The sequence below is a fragment of the Vigna unguiculata genome, chromosome 7 (genome assembly GCF_004118075.2).
Source record: "Vigna unguiculata cultivar IT97K-499-35 chromosome 7, ASM411807v1, whole genome shotgun sequence".
In the NCBI taxonomy this organism is placed as follows: Eukaryota; Viridiplantae; Streptophyta; class Magnoliopsida; order Fabales; family Fabaceae; genus Vigna; species Vigna unguiculata.
In genome coordinates, this window is record NC_040285.1 from 16,116,765 (window position 1) to 16,142,724 (window position 25,960).

Here is a 25,960-nt window from a genome sequence, read left to right on the forward strand (position 1 = left end):
ACGAGGAAGAAGAACCATTGCAGCCCAGAACTCGGAGCCTACAAGACATATATAAAACAACTAACGAGGTACATGTTGTGTGTCTTTTGGCAGAATCGGAAGATGTTAGATTTGAAAAAGCCGTGGTGGATGAGAAATGGAAGAAGGCAATGGACGAGGAGATTGCTGCTATAGAACGTAACAACACGTGGGAACTATCTGAGTTACCACAAGGAGCTCGGCCCATTGGAGTAAAGTGGGTTTTCTAGAAGAAAATGAACGCACAAGGTGATATAGAGCGATATAAAGCTTGATTGGTGGCAAAAGGCTATAGACAGAGGGAAGGAGTTGAGTATGTCGAGATGTTTGCACCTGTTATTAGGATGGAGACTGTTCGTCTACTAATTTCTATAGCAGCTCAGAACAAATGGCCTATTTTTCAAATGGACGTAAAGTCGGCTTTTCTAAATGGTGTGTTAAAGGAAGAGGTCTACATTGAGCAACCACACAGCTACATGAGGAGAGGTGAAGAAAAAAAGGTGTTGAGGTTGAAGAAGGCTCTTTATGGCCTGAAAAAAGCTCGAAGGGCGTGGAATGACCGAATCCACACTTATTTCGTGGAAAATAAATATGAACAATGTCCGGTTGAACACGCACTATATGTAAAGAAGCATGGAGGTAGGATAATGTTTATAGCTCTTTATGTTGATGACCTTGTGTTCATGGGTAATGATGCAGAATTAATCAAGAAGTTCAAAAGAACCATGGAGAAAGAGTTTGAAATGACGGACTTGGGACACATGGGATACTTTCTCGGGCTGGAAGTCAAACAACTTGAGACAGACATCTTTGTGTCACAAGAAAGGTATGTCGAGGACATTCTGAGTAAATTCAAAATGGCGAGGTGCAGCCCGGTTTCAACCCCAATGGAACCAGGTACAAAACTTTCAAAGTTTGATGGAGGAGATCACGTAGATGCCAACAAAACTTTCCTAAAGGGATCATGTAAAATTAATGTTACGAGCATAGCAGTTGGTGAGGAGTAAAATTCTGAGTTATGAGTTCTGTCCTGCCTCCTAAACTAAATATTCATCCAATTCACATCTTCATAAATGTTTCAGACACAACAATCAAAAACAAAAATGTATTCCACTATCTACTCATTTATTCATATTTAATATTACTAATATTCATGTCCCATGATCACATGACTGTTTACATATTCCATGTTTGGCAGGGATAAAAAACAAAAACAAAAAAAAGAAGGGATCACCGACGAACCCTCATTTTTCTCTCTAAGGAAATCCTGTGTCGGTGTCTCACCAAAACTTGCCGGATATAAATCCTGGGAAGAACCCCTTCAAGGACTATTACACCATACAACAAATTCGTTAATTAGATTCAGAATAACATGATGCTTCTCAGAGAGAGAGAAAGGGAGAGATGGGAATCATTAATTAGATTTAGAAAAACACTACATTGTTCTCTGTGCCTCGTCACTATTCCACCATTGGTCAACTTTGCCATGTCACTGTTCAGTTAATGTCGTCTAGCCAAACTTAACAGAAAAGGCAGATTTTAGATGTTTTAACAAAAAATGGGACCAAATTGAGACTTTTAGAAATACGAGTACCAAATTGAGATTTTGTCTCTAAAATGAGAACCAAGGACATGATTAAACCTTTTATAAATTTATAATTTTGTCATTTTTTATTTTATAATTTTATATGTAACGTTCCATCTTAATAGCATAAGTCTACTAAAATAAAACATCATAGATTTAATAATTCAAATAGATAAATCATGCACTAGAGAAAACCTATTACAATCATCCCAACATACAATCAAAATAACATGACAAGTACTAAACTACAACTTCGGGAATTAGGATATGACATAACATAATTCAATAATTTTTCAAAAAAATTACAAGAACAAGAACTTCTAAACTAAGGTCTATATAGTCGTTTCATCATCTCCCTCTTAAGATGTCTCCAATCTTGTATCCTCATCTGCTCACACCATTTAATGATCATTGTAAGAGAAGGGACACAAAACAACAAAAATCACAACCAAAGTGAGGGTAAGCTCAAAGAGAAAGTCAAATTATTAGAATGCATCCAACCTTTCCCACCAAGCATACATAAAGACATACATTTCACAACATAGGCAATTTCTAAACTCGATTATCTGTATACATGTATTGATATTTGATGAAGGATTGACACCAACCAAGGATGGAGGCACATGTTTAAGAAGACTAAACATATTTAGAAAGAAAGTTCACTAATCCTTCATCCCTTTCATTTGTGTTTGTTATTTTTGATTTCCTAAGTTGACTTAGTTGAATCAACCTTAGTTGACTTGTTGACCTTTGACTAGTTTGAATTGCTGACTTGAGCTGACTTGACTTAAGCCAACATGCTAATCTATGTTTATTTGCTTTTTAGGTTAATTAGGAGTAAGAAAGCAATGCTAGGTGGTGCATAGTGATTGGGGAGCATAAATGACGCGCAAGAGAGAGTAAAACAAAGACATAAAGCATAAAGTAAAAGGCATGAAGCAAGTGTACCTATGTACCTTTGGTCTCCTTTGTTTTTAGCACACTTTGGCCACTTTTTGGAGACATATGAGACACATTCTTTGTCCCCTTTTGTGCTAGAACGAAATTAGTCTTGCACACACCATAGTTAGCTCTTTTGTCTCTCATTTTTTTGTAACCTTGTTTGACCTAGTTTCTAGAAGCAAGGGTTAGGTTTTTGTAGAGACATCCTTAGGTATCTTTTATTTGCTTAGAGGCCTCTAAACTCTTCTATATAAGGGGTGCTCCTAGACATGTAAAAGGGTTGAACATTTTGAAGTATAAACACTCTTGTGTCTCAATCATTTGTGAGAGTTTCCTCCCTTGGGAGTGAATACTTTTAAGCCTTATCTTGCATAGCAAGTGGCGGCACACATCCACTCATCTTCAAGGCTGCCATGGCTTCTAGCCTAGCCTTGTAGTGGCGTGCTTCTCACATTTTTACCATTTCTTTCCTTTCCATTTTATGTTTTCTTCTTCCTTTAATTGTTCTTGGTTTTCTATGATTTATGTGCTTTCCATTTCCTTTTCATTTTGAATCAATTCACCATCTTCTTCTCTTGAGCTTTGTGAAAGGAACCTTCACATCTAGATAGCTTGCTATCTTAATGTCCAGTGGGGATTTCACTTAACTTTCTTAATCAACTCACACCATATTCTATAATCTTAAAATAAATCAACATAATCCTTCATCATTTCGTATCTAGAGCCTAGGTTATCTTGAATATGGTGTTTTTCATGTGCTAACCTTGTCTTGTTGTAGCTATCTTTGTATGGTTCAAATCCACTTCCATTACACACAAAAATAGTGCTGGAAAAAAATGTGACGATTTTAAAACATTAAACTGCACCATCTCAGCCGTCCAAAAATTAAGTTTTTGGTGTTAAAAGAAAGCTCTCTGAGTCTAGTTTCCAGAAAAAAAAAAACCAACGCATTTGGAGTTCTGTGGAGAAAGTTATGATCAAATGAGTGAGCAAAGGTCAGATCTGCCAAGAATACGTGAATCAACGTTTTCAGGTTCTGTTGTGGCAGTTTGGCTACGGTTTTTTCACCTCTTTAAGCTCCTAAATGTGGTTGGATAACATGTCTTTGGATGCTTAGTCTTTGAGCCTCAAATCCATGAGTTTAAATGCATGATAGCTACATGTTTGTGTCTTTGTGTATGTCATGTTGAGTCTTTAAATGTGTCTAACTTTTGCTTAAGTCATATGTCATATGTTAACTTGTTTTTCCAAGTATTTGAATCTTGCTTTCACTTTATGTCTTGCTTGATGTATGCTCCATGAAATTGATTTTGGCCTAAAACTTGAGGAACTACGTGTCCAAGCCACCTAAAACTCTTTCTCACCATTTTATGAAACTAGTTGTGAAAGAAGAAAATTCTGCACCAATTTTTGTCTAAAAACCGAGAGCAACCTTGCTCCTTGGTGAACTAAAAATGTGTTTTTCACTAGGTGTTATGCTACTAGTTTTCATACTTGAGAATTGGGTGATATTGGCTAATTAGTTCCATGCTTTAACTTGGTTATGATCTTTCTTGGTGTATGCATGATTTAAGACTTGAAGATGCTTGTCAAGTACTTTCCATAGAGTCTTTAAAATGTGCTTTTCTTGTTTTAGTCTTGTTAAAAGTCTTGTCTCAAACATTTCTTCTTTAGAGTTTAGCTTTCCTTGTTTTTGTGTTTTTCTTGCTTGTCACTAGGTGTTCTTTGTTTTGTCTTACAAGTTTTCTTTTCTTGAAACTCTTGGGGTGTTGTAGCCGAATCACTTGTCTTGCATTTGAAAGGTTTAGCACAAGTTTTTAAAAGTGTTTTCTTCAATCCTTTGGTGGATTTTGAGTGCTAGTCTTGCCTTGTTACTTTGGGAGTGTGATATAAACACTTGGGTTGGAATTGGTCTCGATTTTCATGTTGTCTAACTCCTAATTCATTTATTTTGTCTTGGCTTTGAGTGTTTTGTTGTAGGAATCATGGCAAGTTCATCAAATGCACCTACTCCAAACAAAAACAATACATTGATGAGATTGCTTCGAGATTTGGAGTTGTCTAGGAAGGAGTCCTTTGAACAATTGAGAAAAGAAAAGGAGCAAAGTGACCTAAGAATCCAAGAGCACATTTAAAGGCTTGAAGCTAAAGAGCAATAAAGAGAGGCTAGGAAAAGAGGGCATTCTAGGTGCAACCCATCACAAGAGAAGCAAACTCCAAAGATTCCTAAGTTCTATGGAGGAAGTGATCCCAAAATCTTCCTTGATTGGGAAGCTAAAGTTGATCAAATTTTCAATGAAAATCATGTAAAGAATCAAGCACAAGTTGATCTAGTAGTTTTAGGATTTTTGGAGTATGCCAATACTTGGTGGCATAAAGTTTGTAAGAATTATGACCAAGGGCCACCCGTGGCTTCTTGGATGGACATTAAAACTCTTATGCACGCTAGATTTGTTCCTCCCTCCTATAGGAAGGAACTTCTTTTGAAGCGCCAAAGGCTTCACCAAGGTTCTACGAGTGTGAGTAAGTACTTTAAAGAATTAGAGTCTCAAATGCATAGGGTTGAAATAAAAGAAACTAACAAAGAGAAAATAAAAAGATTTGTGAGTGGTCTTAGGAGAGACATACAAGACCAAGTAGAGTTGTATGAGTACTCCACTCTTGAAAATGTTTTCACACTTGCCCTTGGGATTGAAATTCAATTGAAAAGAAAAAGAAGGGCAAAGAAAAGTTACTCAACCAACCACTACTTTAGTCACTCATGAAAAGGAAAGGATAAAAAGAAACATGATAAGTTCCCTTCTAACTCTCATCAAGAACCACCAAGTAAAAGTAAGTCACCAAGTGATCACATTCACCATTCCACTTCTCAAAGATCAAGTTCCATTAAATGTTTTAAATGTTTGGGTTATAATCACATTGCTTTAAATTGCCCAACCAAAAGGACCATGATCTTAAAGAAGAGTAATGATGTTGAAAGTGGACACTCATCTCCCCATTCCCTTTCAAAAGAATCTTTTTCCTCTAGTAAAACTAAAATTTTTTAGAAAGACCCTATGTTATTAAGGCGCATGATAGGTCAAGATCAAAGTGAGCTTGAGCCAACTCAAAGAGAAAACATTTTTCAATCTAGATTCAAAATTAACAATTGGGTTTGTTCTCTAATTATTGATGGAGGAAGTAGTACCAATGTAGCTAGCACAAGGTTGGTGGAAAAGCTTAGCTTAGAGACCATTCCTCATGCTAAGCCCTACAAACTTGCTTAGATAAGTAATGAGGGAGAAATAGATGTCAATAAACAAGTCCTAATTAACTTCTCTATAGGAAGCTACAAAGATGAGGTCCTATGTGATGTTGTTCCCATGGAAGTCACACATATCTTACTAGGTAGGCCATGACAATTTGATAAACAAACTTTACATGATGGCCATACCAACCAATACATTTTCTTTACAAATGGGAAAAAGACCACTTTACTACCTCTATCACCTCAAGAAGTTAATAAGGATAGAAATAAGGATAGAGAAGAGGGATGACCTAACCAAAGCTAGGGGTAATACCCTTAGAAATGATGGAACAAGAGCTCGTAAAAGAGAGGTGCAAATCCTCCCCCATATCAAGTCGAGCTCCATCTACAAAGGCTTAAAGAATTTGTGGTCAAATTCTCTCCAAGGAGGAGAGGATGATGAAGGATTGACACCAACCAAGGATGGAGGCACATGTTTAAGAAGACTAAGCATATTTAGAAAGGAAGTTCACTAATCCTTCATCCCTTTCATTTGTGTTTGTTATTTTTGATTCCCTAAGTTGACTTAGTTGAATCAACCTTAGTTGACTTGTTGACCTTTGACTAGGTTTTACTTGTTGACTAGAGTTGACTTGACTTAAGCCAACATGCTAATCTATGTTTATTTGCTTTGTAGGTTAGTTAGGAGTAAGAAAGCAATGCTAGGTGGCACATGGTGATTGGAGAGCATAAATGATGTGGAAGAGAGAGTAAAGCAAATGTATAAAGCATAAAGTAAAAGACATGAAGCAAGTGTACCTATGTACCTTTGGTCTCCTTTATTTTTAGCACACTTTGGCCACTTTTTGGAGACATATGAGACACATTCTTTGTCCCCTTTTGTGCTAGAACGAAATTAGCCTTGCATACACCATAGTTAGCTCTTTTGTCTCTCATTTTTTTGTAACCTTGTTTAACCTAGTTTCTAGAAGCAAGGGTTAGGTTTTTGTAGAGACATCCTTATGTATCTTTTATTTGCTTAGAGTCCTCTAAACTCTTCTATATAAGGGGTGCTCCTAAACATGTAAAAGAGTTGGACATTTTGAAGTAAAAACACTCTTGTGTCTCAATCATTTGTGAGAGTTTCCTCCCTTGGGAGTGAATACTTTTAAGCCTTATCTTGCATAGCAAGTGGCGGCACACATCCACTCATCTTCAAGGTTGTCATGGCTTCTAGCCTAGCCTTGTAGTGGCATGCTTATCACATTTGTACCATTTCTTTCCTTTCCATTTTATGTTTTCTTCTTCCTTTAATTGTTCTTGGTTTTCTATGATTTATGTGCTTTCCATTTCCTTTTCATTTTGAATCAATTCATCATCTTCTTCTCTTGAGCTTTGTGAAAGGAACCTTCACATCTAGATAGCTTGCTATCTTAATGTCCGGTGGGGATTTCACTTAGCTTTCTTAATCAACTCACACCATATTCAATAATCTTAAAAAGGAACAAGATAATCCTTCATCAATATTGGATTCACTAGAGACATGCACTTGTGCTAGCCTTTATTGCTCTGCAAAGCCATTGTTAATGAGTTTCACCCTACCACACAAAGGGTTAATCCCATTCGCGTCTTAGGCCAAGGAAAAACCCAAGACTAGGACCTTTGGCTACTCTCACCATACACCCCATTGTACTTTATGTGAGTATGAATGGTTATTAGATTGTCAAGATATTTCCTTACTTGAATCCATACACCAATACATACATTAAAGAAATTACACATACTATTATGATTCCCTCCTTGGAAATGCCCTCCGATTTCCAACCCAAACCATTGATAAAAAATTATGAACTAAAACACAAAAGATTGATCCCATTCGCGTCTTAGGGACTCGCCCAGGCGAGAGAGGCCTCGCCTAAGCGAGATCCCGCATGAGCTCCTGCTTCCTTTTTCGAGCCCTCGCCTAAGTGAAGGGGGCTCGACTGAGTGAGAGTCTCTTGCCTGAGCGAGACCCTTTTGCCTGAGCGAGAAGCTGGGCGAGAAGGTGGTTAGCCTTGATGCTTTCCTTGATTCCAAATATTGACAATATGCTTGTATGGCTATTACCTCTAAAAATATGAATTGAATGACCTTTATGAATGAGATGGTGTATGAGTTGTGATTTATGAGTTTTAACATGAGATGAGCATGATATATGTATGAGATGATTCATGGAATTAAAATGATGAGTTTGGTATGAGTTCGACATGAGACGCGAAAGGGTTGGTATCAATGTGGCATGATAATGATATGAGACGGAGTTCCATGTTCATGGTTCGAGAATAATGAGTTGGTATTGTTTGGCTGGGAATGCGAAAGAGGTGAATTATGAGGAACTGTATGTGATGTATATGTATATATGTGTGTATGCATGTTGTATCCGTTTGATTGATTAAGAATGTTTGGTCCGTGTCAGTGTGTAATTCCTTGGGATCTCTAGGTGAGATTCTCAGGGTCGTGCTTCAGTGGTCGGGACATAATCCCATGGCCCCTGTTAGTGGGTATCCATGGTTGTGCCTCATCTGTATAACTAGGTAAGGATTCAAGGTAAGGTTGCATCCTCACGCTCTAAGGGGTCAGTTAGTCTCACCTAGAGCGGACTGACTCCTGTGATGAGAGTAGTAGGAGGCCTGAAATTCATTAAGGGCTAACCTTGTGGTGAGGGAAATTGATTCATTGTAACACTTGTAACACACAGCTTGGGGGTGAGCAACTCGGGGGTGAGCAGAGGTATCCACCACAAGTGCGAGCATCCGCTGAATCCGACCAAGTTATATGTATCTGGATGAGTCGAGTCATGTCTTAGTGTATTGTTTGAGAAGTCATAACATGCTTGGTTGATATGTGGGTATGGTATGGTGAATATATATTTGATATATATATTTGATTGTATGGATGAAATCTTTTGTACTTTAGTTTACCCTACTTTCATTGTTTTGTGTTCTGCTGTGTGGTACTCTCTTTTGCGATGATCATCAATTTGTTGGTGTGAGCAGATGCGAAGAACACCCGTGGACAACAGGGAGGTGATAGTTCCGCTGCATAGTCCACATAGGCTGGACCTTATTTCTTGATGGGTTTTTCCTTAGGGCTATGACCCATGTATTGCTCCATGTTTTATTACTGTACTTCGTCTGTTAGACTTTTCAACTGTTTCTGTTGGCATCGTGGTGTGCCTAGTTTTGTAAGGGTGGCGTTAAGGACCCCATGATTGCGTTGTTATACTATTTACGTGTGGCGTTTCTTTTAATTACGTATATTAATTGAATGGGACGTTACACTTTACACTCACTAATAATTATATGAAAATATATAATTATGAATGGTTTGAAAATGATATGATAGCAATCAAAATAATAAACCCATCAAATCTTATATGAAAACTCGTTGTAAGTAAGTTTATGTATAACTCAATTTTATAAAACTGACTTTAAATTAAGATTTACACCCTACTTATATATTATTACTTGACTTTATTAATGTGGGATCTTTGGTCCACATTTTTACTCTTAGGAATGATAATATCTAAATCATGAGATTAAAAATATTTGAGTGATCTAATCAAAGCCCAATGGCACAACTCCAATAAAACGAACTAGAATAAGCTTTGAATAACTCCTTACATCATCTGAGTAAGCAGGTTTAATTCAATCTTACAAAACTGACTTAATAAAATGATACTTATATATTATGTTTTGGTCATATTCCTACTTGATATAAGATCTCCAAAGACGCTCTCTCATGCTAAAGAATGAATATTTTGAATATAGTCGAACATAGGATTCAATATTTGTTGTGATCTAACAAGAACCCAATTAACGGTGACAAACAATTCAACCATAGTAAATTATATAGTAAATTATAATCACTATGTTTGTTTTTAAGAAAATAATCTTTAAATCTAATTTAATATCACAAAATCTACCTAAAAGGTGAAATTTACACCCTACTTAAATATTACAATTTAACTTGATTCCTAGTTGATCTAGGATCTGACTTACACTCTTTAATATCGAGAAATTATATAAATATCTTAAGCTTGCAAATAAATATTTGTGAATAGTTCAACCACAGTGGTGGCACAGTAACGCCAATAAATTTGAATAGGATCTTACTAAATAAGTTTGTATTTGTCAACCTTACACAAGCAACTTAGTAAACTTAGTAAAATAAGATCTACATCTACCTATATGTTACGATTTAACGTCAAGGATCTCCCATAAAAACCAATATCAACTAATTACAAAACCGTCAAGGATCTTCCATAAAAACCAATATCAACTAATTACAAAACCCGTGAAATTTCTATACTAATTGTTTCACTTTCTTGTTCTATTCTAGCAAGCGTCCTTTAAGGAGATCTAAAATAATCTTTCTCGAGCAAAGACTAAAAGACAACATAGTAAATGCCCCTGCACAGTCACTAGGCGATTCTTTTAGGGTCTACTTTAAAAGTTTAATTTCAAAAACTTAAATCCATAGTTGTAAGAATAGTAAAAATGAACATTTTAGTTTATTATAATAATAATTAATGGTTGATGATTTCTGTCCAGGAAACTTGTATTTAACTTTTGTTAGTTATGAATGTCATTAATTTTCTGCACACCGATATCTGGGATTTAAAACATTAACATATACGAATAATGCTAAAATGTATATAAACACACAGCTCAAACAATCTAACATTCAGGATTAGATCAATTATTCAACTCAATCTACTTCAGTCCTTTGTAATATGACCAACAGGTCACTTGATGTGAAATCAAACTGTTTAAAGAAAAAGGAACAAAAAATGTTTACTTGGTCTTGATATAAAACCATTTTTAGCCAATTCTATCTTAACCACCATCTTTGAATTGCAGTTACAGGAGTCTTCAGGAACGGCAGGTGACGTTGGATGACAGGATTAACCGTCCTCCCAATTTGAGCCCAAACACTCTGATGGTAAGGGGCGGTAACAGGAACATGATACATAAGCTTCAAAAGCTGCGGTAAGATAAGGAAAAACATAAAAATTAATATATGCCAGCAATAACATTTTGTTCCATTCATTTGTTGCATTGTTCAATGCAATATTTGTTACAAAAAACCGGAGAAGGAAGAGGATTGATTCAAAAGTACCACAACCCCATTTCTTCTTTTTTTTCCAATCCTTTTCTGTTGAAGAAAGAATGATAACTGTACAACTTTTCTCAATAATGTGTATCTTTTAATAAATTAATCATTAATCAGATCACTGATATCTTTTGCCTCATATGATAAACACATTAAACAGTGTTTGGTTATACACAGTCCCCTTCTTTGAAATAGAGGGGGCCTGCCTGCTAAAGGCGATGGTAGGTGGCATAGCGGTTTAGGATAGCAGATGTAGTGGAATACAAGTGCTATTTGATATGATTCCAAAAACACCTTTGAATAAGACCTTATGGCTATACTGAAGTGCTATTTTCGGGGTTTTAATTTCTAAGATTGAAAATAGAGAAAATGATTAGTAAGACTTGGCTTTAGAAGACGATGATCGATAATTCCTATTGAGCAAACTTGTTTTTGGCTTTTTTTGGAATTTACTTGTATATTTTATTTAACACAGCTATGACGTTAAATTATTGGTTATGAATGTTAATAATTTGGAGTAAATTTAATCATTTCTTATAATTAATGTATTAGATGATATAGTATTTTGTTTAGTAGTTGGACTGAGCCTATTATGTATTTTTGGATTTTGCCCATTATCATTATAAATAAACTATCCTTTGTGTAGGGTTTACATAAGGGAGATTAATCCCAAAACCCCTTTTTCATCTTATTTTACATGGTATCTAGAGCTTAAGTTAGTTTACTGTAGCCACTGCATGCCGTTCTGTCTTGCCGCTCATTGCCGCCGCTTCTACCGTTGTCACTGTTGCCTCTGTCGCCGTCGTCACCTCCATCGCCCTCGCCACCGTCGCCCTCGCCGCAGCCTCCGCTAGCACCGTCACCGAAGTTGCAGTTTCGACCGACGACCAAACAGTTTTGTTAGTCTCGGCCAAGCGACTCCAAGGCCGTAGAGATCGCCGCCATCGGAGCTCTTACGTGCCGCCACAAGCTCCGGCAGCCGCCACTTCTCCGCCACACGTGACGACGCGTCGCTGGTCGTTTGCCACGCCCATCACCTTCGCCTGAGTCGCCTTCTTGAACTCTTTCTGGATTTGTGGTTGTTGTTTCAATTAGAGGACCTTGAATTTTTAGGGTTTCCCCCTCTATGGCTTCTTCCGCTACCACTTCGTGTGTGTCGTCTTCAAGCACCCCTCTGTCTGAACCCTTTGTTTATACCAACTACGTCTTGGTGCATTTATCCATTGACAAGTTGGATGGCACAAATTACGCGACATAGGCATCCGATATCAGACTTTGGCTCAAGAGTCAAGGATATGAAGATCATCTCACCCAGAGTGTACCTACAGTTGCTGCAGATGAAGTTTCCCACTGGACGAAAATTGATGCCCAATTATGCATCGTCATTAAGTCCACCAATGACACTCAGCGTCTTTATAGTGCTTGTCAGGATCTTCTCACGGTTGTTGCTCCGCGGAGTCCTGGTCCCATGGCTGAATATTTGGGCAAAATTCATGCCCTTCTTCATGAGTTTAATGAGTTATTGCCTCTTGCCTCCACTCCAACCGAAGAACTTGAACAACGATTAAAGTTCTTTATGTTGTTGGCATTACATGGTCTTTCCGATGAATATTCCCATGTTCGCGACTAGATTTAGGGTCTCCTGTTGTGCCCAACTTCACTGCTACTAGTTCTGCCCTTTTACGTGTGCCAAGAAAACAAGTCATGGATACATCTACTTGTGTTGATGATTCCTCAGTCTTGGCCTCTTAGCGGGATGATCGCAATCATTCTTGCAAGCCGGGAAAGGGACGACCCAAGTGTGACCATTATGGCAAGTTAGGCCACAAGATTGACAAGTGTTATGCTCTTCATGGACGTCTTCCTTGGTCTACTGCAGTGGTTCACTTTGATCCTCCTCCCTGATCAGCGACTATGGATCTTGCTTCGTCTGATACCGCAGGGCACCCTGCAATTTTCTGACTTTCTCAAATGGTATGAGGAACGTCAGAGTTCTAGTTCCACTACATATGCCTATGTTGCACGCACAGGTACATCATTTGTTGGCCTGACTCACTCTGATTCTCTTGGCCCTTGGGTTCTTGACTCAGGCGCCACAGATCATATTACTGGTAACAAATCTTTGTTTTCTTCTTTGTCTTGTCTGGATCATTTACCCTCAGTTACAATGGCTGATAGGTCTAGAGTCTCATCTCATGGTGTTGGTACTGTTAATCATTTATCCATTGATTATGTTCTTTATGTCCCTAGGTCTCCTTTCAATTTATTATCCGTTAGTTGTCTCATTCGTTCTCTTGATTTTATTATTTTCTTTACCAAAGATTATGTTTGTTTACAGGACCGAAGTTCAAGACACATGATTGGCACCGGATGTGAGTCTCATGGTTTGTTGGCGTAGCTATGGAATCACCATCCCTTCTTCATGCAGAATTTGGTCATCCCAGCCTTGCCAAACTGCAACAACTTGTCCCCAGCTTGTCCAAGTTATCTAGTTTGTCGTGTGAGTCTTGGCAATTAGAAAAACATAGTTGTAGTTCTTTTCCTTGTAGTGTCTCACAACGAGCTTTGTCCCCTTTTGCATTAGTTCATTTTGACATTTGGAGACCTAGTCGTGTTAAGTCTACTTTAGGTTTTCAGTATTGTTACTTTTATTGATGATTATTCAAGATGTACTTGGTTATATTTAATGAAAAATCGTTCTGAGTTGTTCTCTATTTTTCAATCATTCTTTCATGAAATTAAAACTCAATTTGAGATTTCTATTCGAAATTTGCGGAGTGATAATGGTCATGAATATCTCTCTCAATCCTTCAAACATTTTATGGCTTCTGAGGGCATTCTTCATCAAACATCATGCACTTATACACCCCAACAAAATGGAATGGCTGAGCGCAAGAATAGGCACCTTATTGAAACAACTCACACTCTTTTAATTCATGGTGCAGTTCCTTCACATTTTTGGGGTGATGCGGTTTTTACTGCTTGTTATCTTATTAATCGCATCCCTTCTTCAGTCTTGCATAACCAAGTTCCTCATTCTATTTTATTTCCTCACGACCCTCTTCACCCTTTACCTCTTAAAGTCTTTGGGTCCACATGTTTTGTTCATGATTTTAGTCCTGGCCTGGATAAGTTGTCTCCGAGAGCACACAAATATGTCTTAGGATTCCCACGCTCACAAAAAGGGTATAAGTGTTTCTCTCCTTCCTTCAACCGTCATTTTATCTCTGCTGATGTTACCTTTGACGAGTCTTCTTTTTACTTCACACACCCCTCTTCTAGTTGTGAACCACCATCTACTACTATAGATATCCCTGTTGTGTGTGATCCTCCTAGTGTGCCCACTTCAGTGCCACCTCGGATTCTCCTCAGCCACCTCCAAGTGTACCTATTGTGGATAGACCACCTCTTCAGGTTTATAGTAGAAGACACCATTGCCAACCACCACCACATGACTCACATCAAGTGCCGAGTTATTTGTCTCCTCCGGTTCCAACAACTGAGTCTGATCTTCCCATTGCCCTTCGTAAAGGTATGTGTTCTACTCGTAATCATTCCCCTCATTATGCTGCTTTGAGTTATCATAGAATCTTTCCATCTTTCTATACATGCCTTTCGTCTATTTCCTCTTTGTCAATTCCAAAATCTTTAGGTGATGCATTAGCCCACCCTGGTTGGCGTCAGGCCATGCTTGATGAATTGAGTGCTCTCAGGCATAATGGAAGGTGGGATCTTGTCCGATTACCATTTGGGAAATCTGTTGTTGGTTGCAAGTGGGTCTATGCTATCAAAGTTGGCCTTGATGGTACTGTTGACCGTCTCAAAGCTCGCCTTGTTGCCAAAGGTTACACACAAATCTTTGGTTTGGATTATGGTCATACCTTTTCTCCAATGGCCAAGATGGACTCTATTCGCTTATTCATTGCCATGGCTGCTCTTCGCCAATGGCCTCTTCACCAACTTGATGTCAAAAATGCATTCATCAATGGCGATTTGAATGAAGAAATTTATATGGACCAACCTCCGAGTTTTGTTGCTCAGCTGGATTGGTATGTCATCTTCACAAATCTTTATATGGCCTAAAACAGTCTCCTCGATCCTGGTTTGGAAAATGTAGTAGTGTTGTTCAACAATTTGGCATGTCTCGCAGTGAAGTGGATCATTCAGTTTTTTATCGTCACTCCAATGCTAGATGTATCTACTTAATAGTATATGTTGACGACATTGTTTTCACAAGAAGCGAAAACCTTGGCATTTCCCTCTTAAAGCAACATCTTTGTCGTCATTTTCAGACCAAAGATCTTGGAAAACTCAAGCATTTCTTGGGTATTGAAGTAGCACAATCCAATAGTGGTAGAGGAAATATGCATCGGATATTTTGGAAGAAACTAGGTTAATGAATTCTAAAGCTGTAGAAACACCCATGGATCCTAATATTAAACTTCTACCTATACATGGGGAGCCTTTCTCAGATCTTGAACAGTATAGACGATTACTTGGAAAGTTGAATTATGTTACTATTACTTGTCCTGATATTTTCTTTGCTGTTAGCGTGGTGAGTCAATTCCTTAATGCCCCATGTGAAGAACATTGGAATGCAATCATTCGCATATTAAAGTATATCAAAAGCTCTCCTAGAAAAGGTTTACTATATGATTCCAACTCTGATACAAAAGTTGTATGTTATTCAGATGCTGACTGGACAGGATTTCCTTCCGACAAAAGATCCACTTCCGGATATTGTGTCTCGATTGGTGGTAATTTGATCTCTTGGAAGAGCAAGAAACGAAGTGTTGGGTCAAGATCTAGTGCAGAAGTGGAATATAGAGCTTTGGCTTTAGCCACTTGTGAACTTGTTTGGCTAAAGCAATTGCTTCAAGAATTGTAATTTGGAGATATTACTCAAATGACACTCATATGTGACAATCAGGCTGCTCTTCACATTAGCTCTAATCTTGTCTTTCATGAGAGGACTCAACACATTGAAATTGACTGTCACTTCATTCGAGAAAAATCCTATCCAGGGACATCAAGACCGAGTTTGTCAACTCAAGTGATCAATTAACAGATATTTTCACTAAATCTCTTCGAAGACCTAAAATTGATTATCTTTGTAACAAGCTTGGTACATACAATTTGTATGCACCAGCTTGAGGGGGAGTGTTAGATGATATAGTATTTTGTTTAGTAGTTGGGCTCAGCCCATTATGTATTTCTGGGTTTGGCCCATTATCATTATAAATAAACTATCCTTTGTGTAGGGTTTACACAAGGGAGATTAATCCCAAAACCCCTTTTTCATCTTATTTTACAATATGCATATAGTATACATTATATAAACTAAAAAAATAAAAATAACGGTTGTGATATAGCTGTTGCCGAGTCTTCCACTACATGCTGCTATCTAGGATTTAAAACATTGGCTCAAACCAACATTTTCCCCAAAAATGTTCAAGACAATATATGTAGCTAGCAATGTTTCAGTAAACCCCTCATCACAAAAGTTTACAGCAAGAGGAAAAGTAGTAACAGTATTGTAGCAACATGGAGTTATTAATAACAGTGATCCGGTGAATAATTAATTAAGAAGTGCGTCGCAAGTCAATGCCTAAGAGTTGTGTCTTATCCTGTATTCATCATCTCTAACTCAGTTCGAGTACGAATCTGAGATTGTGCATTTGTGCTAGAGCTGAGTATTGTCCTAAATATATTTAACAAGTTTTCCCATTTATTCTGAACCAGTGTTGTGACAGAAAACAAACCTGCCAGTACATGAATGTTTGTATTATGTTCCGCTGCCACCTGCATGTGTGGGTAAGAAATACAGTGGAGTGAGTCAAATAATACCTTGTAATGCAGAAGGAATATGTGCCACAGAAATATTAGGGAGAAGAAAGAAAAAACTGCAGAAACTGACGAGAACAATGAGATGATAAGCAGGAATCCAAGTCCAATCTCAGCATGCGATGTCAGTATATTGAGGGTAGTGTTGTTTGACTCCACCCAAACACAGGGCTCTTCCAAGTACTTCCTATATAAGCAAAATTGCGAGGAAAAAAAATATTAGTTAGATGTCGATGTATATAAAAGAAATAGTCCTTAAGTGAGAATTCAGAGATTCATTTTACATACAATAAACAATTATGCATACAGATGTTTAGATAATTATTCAGACAATGGTATAAAGAAAGTACTCGTTTAGGCCTTTCAGAGATCAAATCTAATTCTAGAAAAATGATTCAAACAGTTCAAACAGAAATATCACAAAATAACGTTGAAATTATATAAGAAATTCTATGCTTGGCTTCACAACAATAAAGATTAACAATAAGTTCTTTGTGCAAAAGGCCAAACTGTTCATTTAAAAAATGCACACTAGGGATGGCAGAGTATTTAAGCTCTTGGGTTTGACAGTAATTTAATGAAAATATGAGATAGAGAACAGGGTCAGTTCCTTGCTTACTGAGCGATGCTGTCCCATTTAGGAGCATTATTTTCTATCTACGTTACTAGTAAAATATTTTCAAAGATAATTTACCGGTATAACGTCGAGCGACTGAAATTCCGTCTAAGGAACTTGGCAACATGTTCAAGCGACCAACATAAGATAGGTATCAAAGCAACTGCAGCATAATAAAAACAGATTATAAAGAGAAGGACATGAATGTGGCATAAAGGAATGGTAACATCAATTCCTTCAAGAAGAAGCAAAGAAGAGCAAAAAGGGATTAGCTGACAAAGGAACCCACATTTAAGGCAAAGATGAGATGTAACAAATGTAAGGCAGAAGATGAAGTATATAAAATCGTTTGAAGCAATTATCGATTGAAAGTAAATTTGCAAAGCCTGCATATTCCACGCTCTTGGCTTCTGCAATGGTACAATTACAAAGTCACAACATATTAGAGATAGAAGAATCAGAACATTCAGAACATAATGCTAACTGTAATATCACAGCAAAAACTTACTCCATATTGCGAGTACATAGAGTACAAAGATGAGCATGCAGTGCCCAGAAAAGAAAGTCGATAAGCCCTATGAGAAAGATGCTTCGGTACCAGTGGAATGGTTGCAAGGAAACCAACAACAAACACCTACAAGAAAATATATAAACTAAAGGATCAGCAACAGAACTGATGCAGATCTGCAAGTATACTATTCAGGGTATATAAAGAGTTAGCCATTGTATAACTTGGCAAGTTCACAATTTCCATGCATCTATTCCTCATTTAATACCCTTTTGTCTTTTCTTCACAGATGCTCAAGAACAAAATTTGAAATGGTGATTAAAGCAATTCTGATCAGCATTAGTATAGTAGAATTTAATTCACAATTGTGTATAATTCTTAAAAAGAAAGATCCATTAGAATATAATCACTTCCTCAAGACTCAAATATAAGCAAAAAAAAAAAAACTGCTCATGTCTAGTGGACTTAAATATAAGCATATTCCAACTAACTCAATCTTATTTAATACTATTACTTAAAAAATACCCTTATACCCAAACTCGAGCACCATCTCATATGAGAACCCAAGGGAGGCTTGCTTGAGTTGGAGGATCTTTCCACTTCCAGGAAGAAACTCTAGGTTGGATCTTGAATCAAATCTTTCAAGGATTTTTAGTTGAAAAGTTATCTACAATTTTTTGAAAAAAAAAATTGAGAATATACAAAAAATGAAGATAGTGCTAGGGATTCGGAAAAACCTTGCATCACCCAAGCGTATGAGATAGATAAGCAAGTATGAAGAATCGTGACTTGTGACCTGGTTCACAAGATAAGAAACCCTAAGGGTGTGTTTGGATTGGGGAGAGGATTTTAGGGTGAGTGGGCAGATGGAATTGAAGGTATGGAGAAGAGATTGTGGTCTTTGGATTAAGGAAAAGATAGTATGATTTGAATAGATATGAAATGAAAGTTCGTGTAAAATTTGATGAATATGATAGATTAAAAAAATGTTTTAATGAATAAAATTAGATGATTACCATTTAATTCTTGAAGAAAAAATGATATAAATTTAAATACAATTAGTGAAAATTATATTAAAATAAAATAAAATTTATTATTTAAAATTAAAAAAAATATAACTTATTATTATTATTCCCCTTCCCGAATATCCTTATTCCCCATCCCGAATATCCTGTCCATTATAGTACACACCACCACTCCAACCACAAGGAAACAACCATAAGGAAGAGGCCATCCAAGGTTATTTTCATCTTTGCATGATGTTCAATTGTACATCCCTCCCCATCCCTTCCATATGCGAGGATGTTGAATTTGAAACAGTACATCCCTCTCCATCCATCAACCCTCTCTCTCTCAAATACATTGATCCAAACAACATTCATCCCTCCACATCCATCTATGCATATACCTTGATCCCCAAACATAAGCTAAGATCACATAATCTTGCCCTTGTTCACGAAAATTTGTCCCAAATTTTGAATTCTCTACTTGCTTCAAATTTCTCCTCACACCAACTTACCTTCTTGAATTACTCCAGATGATCACCAAGTTAAAACAATTCTTCAATCAACCAAGTTGCTTATGATTCATACTTTGATTCACAAACAACAAAAGAACCCATTACTAAAACCTTAAACACACTAACTTGCTAAGATTTTAAATCATGTCAATTTTGCACATCTAAAACTCATTCCAACTCTCCAATTTAATCACACTAGTGCCAGCAGCTAGAATTAATAAATCTTCTTTCAATTTTTAATTCAAAGGCCACCGATAATATGAATTCTCCAAATTGAATCAACAAAACCTGCACTACTATGCTTTATTCACGTGAATTCAAAGAAGGCACCCAAATTGTTTGATGAAGCGCTTCAATCAATTTCTATTGCCAGTGCCAAATTCAAAATCACTAACTGAATACTCATTGAATTGAAACAAAATAAACAGTGTGCAGTGTAGCTGCTTTGAATTACACCATGTTGATTCTCCTATTCAATCTGCTTTGATAAGCCCCTGGTACTAAACATGAAGGAAAGTGCTTATGAAAAATGTTGCAATAATTATTAGGTCTACTTATGTTAGTGCAGTCAGTAGGCCTAAAGTAGAGAGTCATGTGTTGGGTTATCTCTAATTATTGTTACTAGTTCCGTAGCTATGTGTTGGGTTATCTCTAATTATTGTTCCTAGTTCCGTAGCTATGTGTCTAGGATAGTCCCTTGACCTTCCATCTTTATATTGTATCAACTGTTAATCAATATAAACAGAAAAACATGAGAAGGGTCCTTTAAGCTCTCTAGAAATATGTATCTGTGTTAAATCTCAAGTTGGTAATAGAGCGGGTCGAACACGCTCTGGTTGTTTGTCGTCGGACGTAGTCACTGCTGTCCACACTAGTCCATCTCTATATATAGTTGTCCACGGCCTTTTTGAAACTGTCCAACGCTGTCAACCAAGCGACGGCCAACCCTACTAGTGTCGAAGGCTAATTCGTTTCCATGCACCGTCGAGTGCACCATTTCAATCTATTGCAGCCAAGAGCATGCTGCCCACATGCTGCCGCACCACCTCCGTAGCTGTCGCCGGAGCCCCCTCTATTGGCTCTGACCTTTGAAACTTCATTTTGGTGAAGTCCGGAAGCCACCATTATGAAATTCACCCTAGGGTTTCGGTTTTCCCGTGCTGTTGTAGCATCTCCTCACTGTTTTTTTGTTCCCTTGATCAGAAATGGCTACTGGAAGTGTTAATTCATTTTCTGGAAGTCCTTCCATTACTTCTGAAAAGCTAAATGGACAAAATTATCTATCTTGGTCTGCTGCTGTCAAAATGTGGTTTCTTGGCCAATGACATCAAGATTACCTTGAGAAAGATGGAAGCCATGTGCCTGCTGAAAATGCTGAACAATGGAAACAGGCAGATTTCCAAGTTTGTGCCCTGGTGTGACAATATGTGGAACCAAGGCTTCTAATGTCCCTTAGAGCTTTCAAAACGTGTCACTTCTTTTGGAAGAAAGCTCAAACCATCTATGCCAACGATATCTAACATCTTTATGACTCTGCAAATAAGCTTGCATCTCTTAAAATGATAGACCATGATATGGTGTCCTTCATGACTAAAGCCCAAGCAGTTGTGGAAGAACTGATAATGTTCTTGGAGGTCGAGTCTTCAGAGGATATCAAGAAAAAACTTGACAAATATTATATGGTAATGATCCTTTGTGCTCTACATCCAAACTTCCATCATATCAGAGAAGAACTTCTGACCAATCATGAGGTCCCTTCCATGGATACCTTGACCACATGCCTTCTTCGTGTCCCATCAGGAAGCTCATGAACTAGTGGAACATTCTATCAAGGTTGCCACATGAGGAAGAGGAGGATGTGGAACTAGAGGAGGCGGACATGGAGGTCGTGGGCATCATCAAAGCACATACTGTGAAAGGACGGGTCACACCCAAGAAAACTGTTACTCCTTGCACGATTTTCCTTCCAAAACAGCCAATGTCTCTAAGGTTGAGACTGCTGAATCCAAGTTCACTAAGGACGAATATTAAGAGTATTTACGACTCAATGCTAACAACTTAACACAGACATCTAAAACTCCAAGTACATCAACAACTTGCATCTCTCAATTCATGGAAGGTCAAAATTCATAGATAATTGACTCAGGTGATCTAATCACATATCTAGTAATACCTTTGTTCTCAACCATTTCCTTTCAAGAAAAACATCATTTCATAATCCTTGCAAATGGCTCTAAAAGTTCCTCAAAGGGAGTTGATCAAGTCTCCCTGTCTCCCTCCCTAAATTTAAAGTTTGTTTTTTTTGTACCTAATTGTCCTTTAAATTTAATTTCCTTAAGCCAGTTAACCAAAACGTTGAATTTTTCGATAACCTTTGATAACAAATCTTTTCTTATATAGGAGCGTGGTTCGGGGAGATGGATTGGAGAAGTATATGAAGATGGAGGATTATACCATTTAGGATCTCGTCCACGTGTGTCCTATGTTGCAAGTCCTAGTCCTAAAATGTTACATTTGGCCATCCTCATCTAACAAAATTAAAAAAAAGTGTCTTGAACTTAGTGGTCCCCAAACCTTAAAATGTGAGTCATGTCAACTAGGAAAACATGTTAGATCTACCTTTCCTAAAAGGTCTCAATGACAGTGTAATTCTAGTTTCTCTATTATCCATTCTGATATCTGAAGACCTAGTCGCGTCTTATCTTTTGGTTTTAGGTATTTTGTTACATTCATTGATGAATATTTAAGATGTACTTAGATTTATTTTATGAAAGATAGTTCTAAATTGTTACCCATCTTCACATCTTTTTTCCGTGAAATCAATAATCAATTTGGTCAAGTAATCAAAATCTTAAGAAGTGACAATGTAAAAGAGTACTTCTCATCCACTTTTTTGCACTTTCGAGTTCACATGGTATATTACACTAGTCCACTTGTCCTCATACACCACAGCAAAATGGTATAGCAGAAAGGAAAAATAGACACTTGGTTGAAACTGTTCATACCCTTTTGCTTGGTGCCCATCTTCTCGTCCATCATTAGGGGATGCCATCTTACCAACATGTTTTCTTATTAACAGGAGGAGAATAATCCTCTTTATCAATTTTCTCCTCAAGTTTTTGGTTGTGTATGTTTTGTTCATGACTGTCTCCAAGATTAGACAAGCTTTCTACTCGTGCTATCAAATGTATCTTCTTGGGTTATTCACGACTTTAGAAAGGGTACTGGTGTTACTCTCCTGAAACCAAAAAGTACATCACATGTCTGCCAATGTTACATTCTTTGAACAAACTCCTTACTTCTCTCCATTTGTTCAAGATGTTCATGTCATATAGCAGGTCCTCTCTATTCTTGTGGCTGAGTTCAATATTTCCAATGTCTCTGTCAATCCAAGTCTTGATCAAAGTCCCCTTTAACCATCATCTCCACATATTGATACTCTCCAACACAAGACCCAATGGATAGTCCAGTTTTCCAAGAACATGGTGAATCCCCTACTTCAAATTCTTCTCCCTCTCACTTAATATCATGACTTCGGGTGAAGGTGATTCAGGATGATCCATTGCTCTCAAAAAAGGTACTCGTTCCACTCGAAACCCATATCCGATTTATAACTTTCTTAGCTATCACATATTGTCGCCTTCCTATTGCTCCCTTTTATCCTCAGTGTCATTTGTTGTCATTCTCGAAAATGTGAATGAAGCACTTGATCATCTTGGACGGCGACAAGCCATGATTGCAGAAATGTAGACTCTTGACCACAAAATGATCAAATGAGCTCTCCTTATATAAAGATTGTGGTGGGAAGGGGTTATGCTCCCTTTCCTAATCCTATGTCCAAACAAAGCATAGAAATAAACTAATAATAGGAACATTCAAGCCAGGCTAAAAAAAAGATACATAATTTTTTATGATTAGGATCATCACATCAGTCTCCAATAAATATAATAAAGGGTAATTTAGGAAATGTACTTCTTTTTATAAAATCAATAAAATTGAATGAAATGAACTAACTTAATCAGTGTAAAATTAGGTCTTTTTTGCATACATTTGAGTCTGGAAGTAGTTCAACATAAACTATTCACAGACATAAGTAAGAAAGAGAACTAAGTTAATCAAAAAGTCAAATGTGGTATCACAATGGTCAACAGTCATACAAAAGTGGAGGTAGTGGGGCATATGTTAACCGGAGGATAGATTAATGCCTTGACTGATAAAGAGAGCATACCCAAGCATTGACAGAAAACATAATAGTTTGTCGATCCCAGCGCAAAGGTGCTGCACCTGCAGTTGAGGATGTCGTCCCTGATGTTCTATTAGTTGATGCTGCAGAAAAATTCAACACATACAATAAGACATGGGCAGGCATGCAACAAAGAACTAAGAAACACAAAACCAAGACAAGCATCACTGTGTTAGGTATTCTAATATTTACCAGAACTTCTTGCACGAGGTTGATTATTTGTTGCGGGTGTCGTTGTTGAGGTTGTTGATGAACGAGCAGGCTGGGATGAACTGCCACCGAGAGACATTGGTTCCACCACCAGATCAGAATCCTGTTCGGAATCCAACAGTTACAACAATTTACTAAATCAATTAAAATACCAGAAATTCTACCGTTACAACATGATGATATAACATGATAACACACACTTACACCCACACACACACACTTACACCCACACACACACATATATTAGCTCACAAAAAGGAATGTCCCTAACTTATATGAACTATTTTTATTATATCAGGATAGTAGTCAATATGAGATCTCCATCACACTTCAAAATCTTACAATCACAAATCTTACAATCACAACCGACTTACCACTTAAATGAAAATAACACACATTCTCCCAATCCAAGCCCACTCAGATATATAAACATTAGAGTTTGGATTTAAGTCTCACTCAACTCCAAAAAATAACTCATGGATGAGAGCCGCCCCTCGGTTAAATACACTATTTTGGTCATAGCACTAGTCAATATGAGCTCTTCAACCATCACTCACACCTACAAATGGCTCAGTAACATCCCCATGAATATTGTGAACAATTCGCAAATAAACACAAAAGAACATTCTGATGAATATTGTGAACTTAAACAAATTATAAGGCATAAATACTCATTAATGATGAAGTAACAATTTAAAAAATGCATGAAGTATTTTATTTTGCAGAAACCCCAAAACCCCTATTGGAAGAAAAGAGAACGACCCAATTGGCCAAAGGGCTTAAAAATCGAAACTTGACGGGAAATTAGGGAACCAATGATATTAAGTACGGAGGGAGAGAAGAATAAAAGGAGAAAAAAAAAAAACGCACAACATAGCGCTGGTAGAACTTGCGCTTGAAGTGAGAAACAACGTCGTTACGAGATGCCATGTGCGGAGGGATGAGAACGTTGCTCCAGTAATCAGGCCATCGAGAATCCTTGTCGTAGTCGTACGAATCCGCCGCTATTCGCTTCAGCCTCTGGGGATCTTCTCTCTCTTCTCCCATTTTTCCACACTCTTCTTCGGCTGATTCTGTTTCAACACCACACACTATGTACTCCCTTGGATATATTTGGTGATTTTCTTATGGTAAACGCGGATACAACAGTGTGATGTAGTCTGGGTTTCATTTAAAATGTACACTAACTAATATATATATATATATATATATATATATATATATATATATATATATATATATTTATTATAAGACATCTATAAATTATATTTTATTTAGACAATTCTTTTTCAAAATGAATTGAGGTGTATTTTAATCTCCATTAACAATTAAAATAATATTGGAATAAGTATATTTAATTTGTCCTCTTTTAAAAGCAGATTTTATTATTTGTCAATTATTATAATTTAGAAATTATTAGTGTAAAATATTTTTTTCCTATTGGCCGAGTATAATTATATTTTTGTTCCTATTGTTTATCATTCAATGGTCAGAGTATAATTATATTTTTTTATTATTTATATTTATTTTGTAAGTTATAATCATATAATTCATATTTATAAATATTTTAAATGTTATGATGTTTTATAATTTTGAATTATTCGTTTTACAACTTTATGTACTTTCAATTTTGTTTAACAAGAACTTTTATGTATTTCTGTTTTTAAATAATCTTTATCTGTATGTCAACATCATTTATAGTAATAAAATATAAAATATTAATGTTTATTAAAATAACACTAATAATATTTGTAATATCAAATACTAATCAAAGAAATTAAGCATGAATTGGAATCTGAACCACCTGTTTTAATTTATATTTCAATTTTTATTTAATATTTAAGCATATTTACCCGTGCACATAAATATACATAGTAAATTTTTAGCGATAAAAAAATTAAAAAATTTGTTAATATTTTTTATCATAACAAACGATATCATAACAAACGATAACACGAATATCCTAAATACATTTAACTCAAATTATTATTTTTTTAAAATAATTTATTTCGTACTAAAACTAACTAAGATTTTAACTCAGAAAATGATTAAAGAACACATGGTAAAATTAGTATATTAATATTTCTCTTAATCA

The 25,960-nt window shown here is 36.7% G+C and overlaps 1 protein-coding gene across 1 annotated transcript; it reads right to left on the reverse strand.

Moving 5' to 3' along the window:
• Window positions 1-10,423: 10,423 nt before the first annotated feature.
• On the reverse strand, window positions 10,424-25,025 carry LOC114191572. Its single transcript, XM_028080818.1, has 9 exons — window positions 24,736-25,025; window positions 23,848-23,968; window positions 23,641-23,738; window positions 17,894-18,019; window positions 17,675-17,795; window positions 17,464-17,548; window positions 16,843-16,956; window positions 16,688-16,727; window positions 10,424-10,796 (listed from the first exon to the last, which is right to left on the reverse strand). Exons 1-9 carry the CDS (start codon window positions 24,910-24,912, stop codon window positions 10,644-10,646), a joined length of 1,035 nt encoding a protein of 344 aa, XP_027936619.1. The 5' UTR covers window positions 24,913-25,025; the 3' UTR covers window positions 10,424-10,643.
• Between the last annotated feature and the right edge of the window lie 935 nt (window positions 25,026-25,960).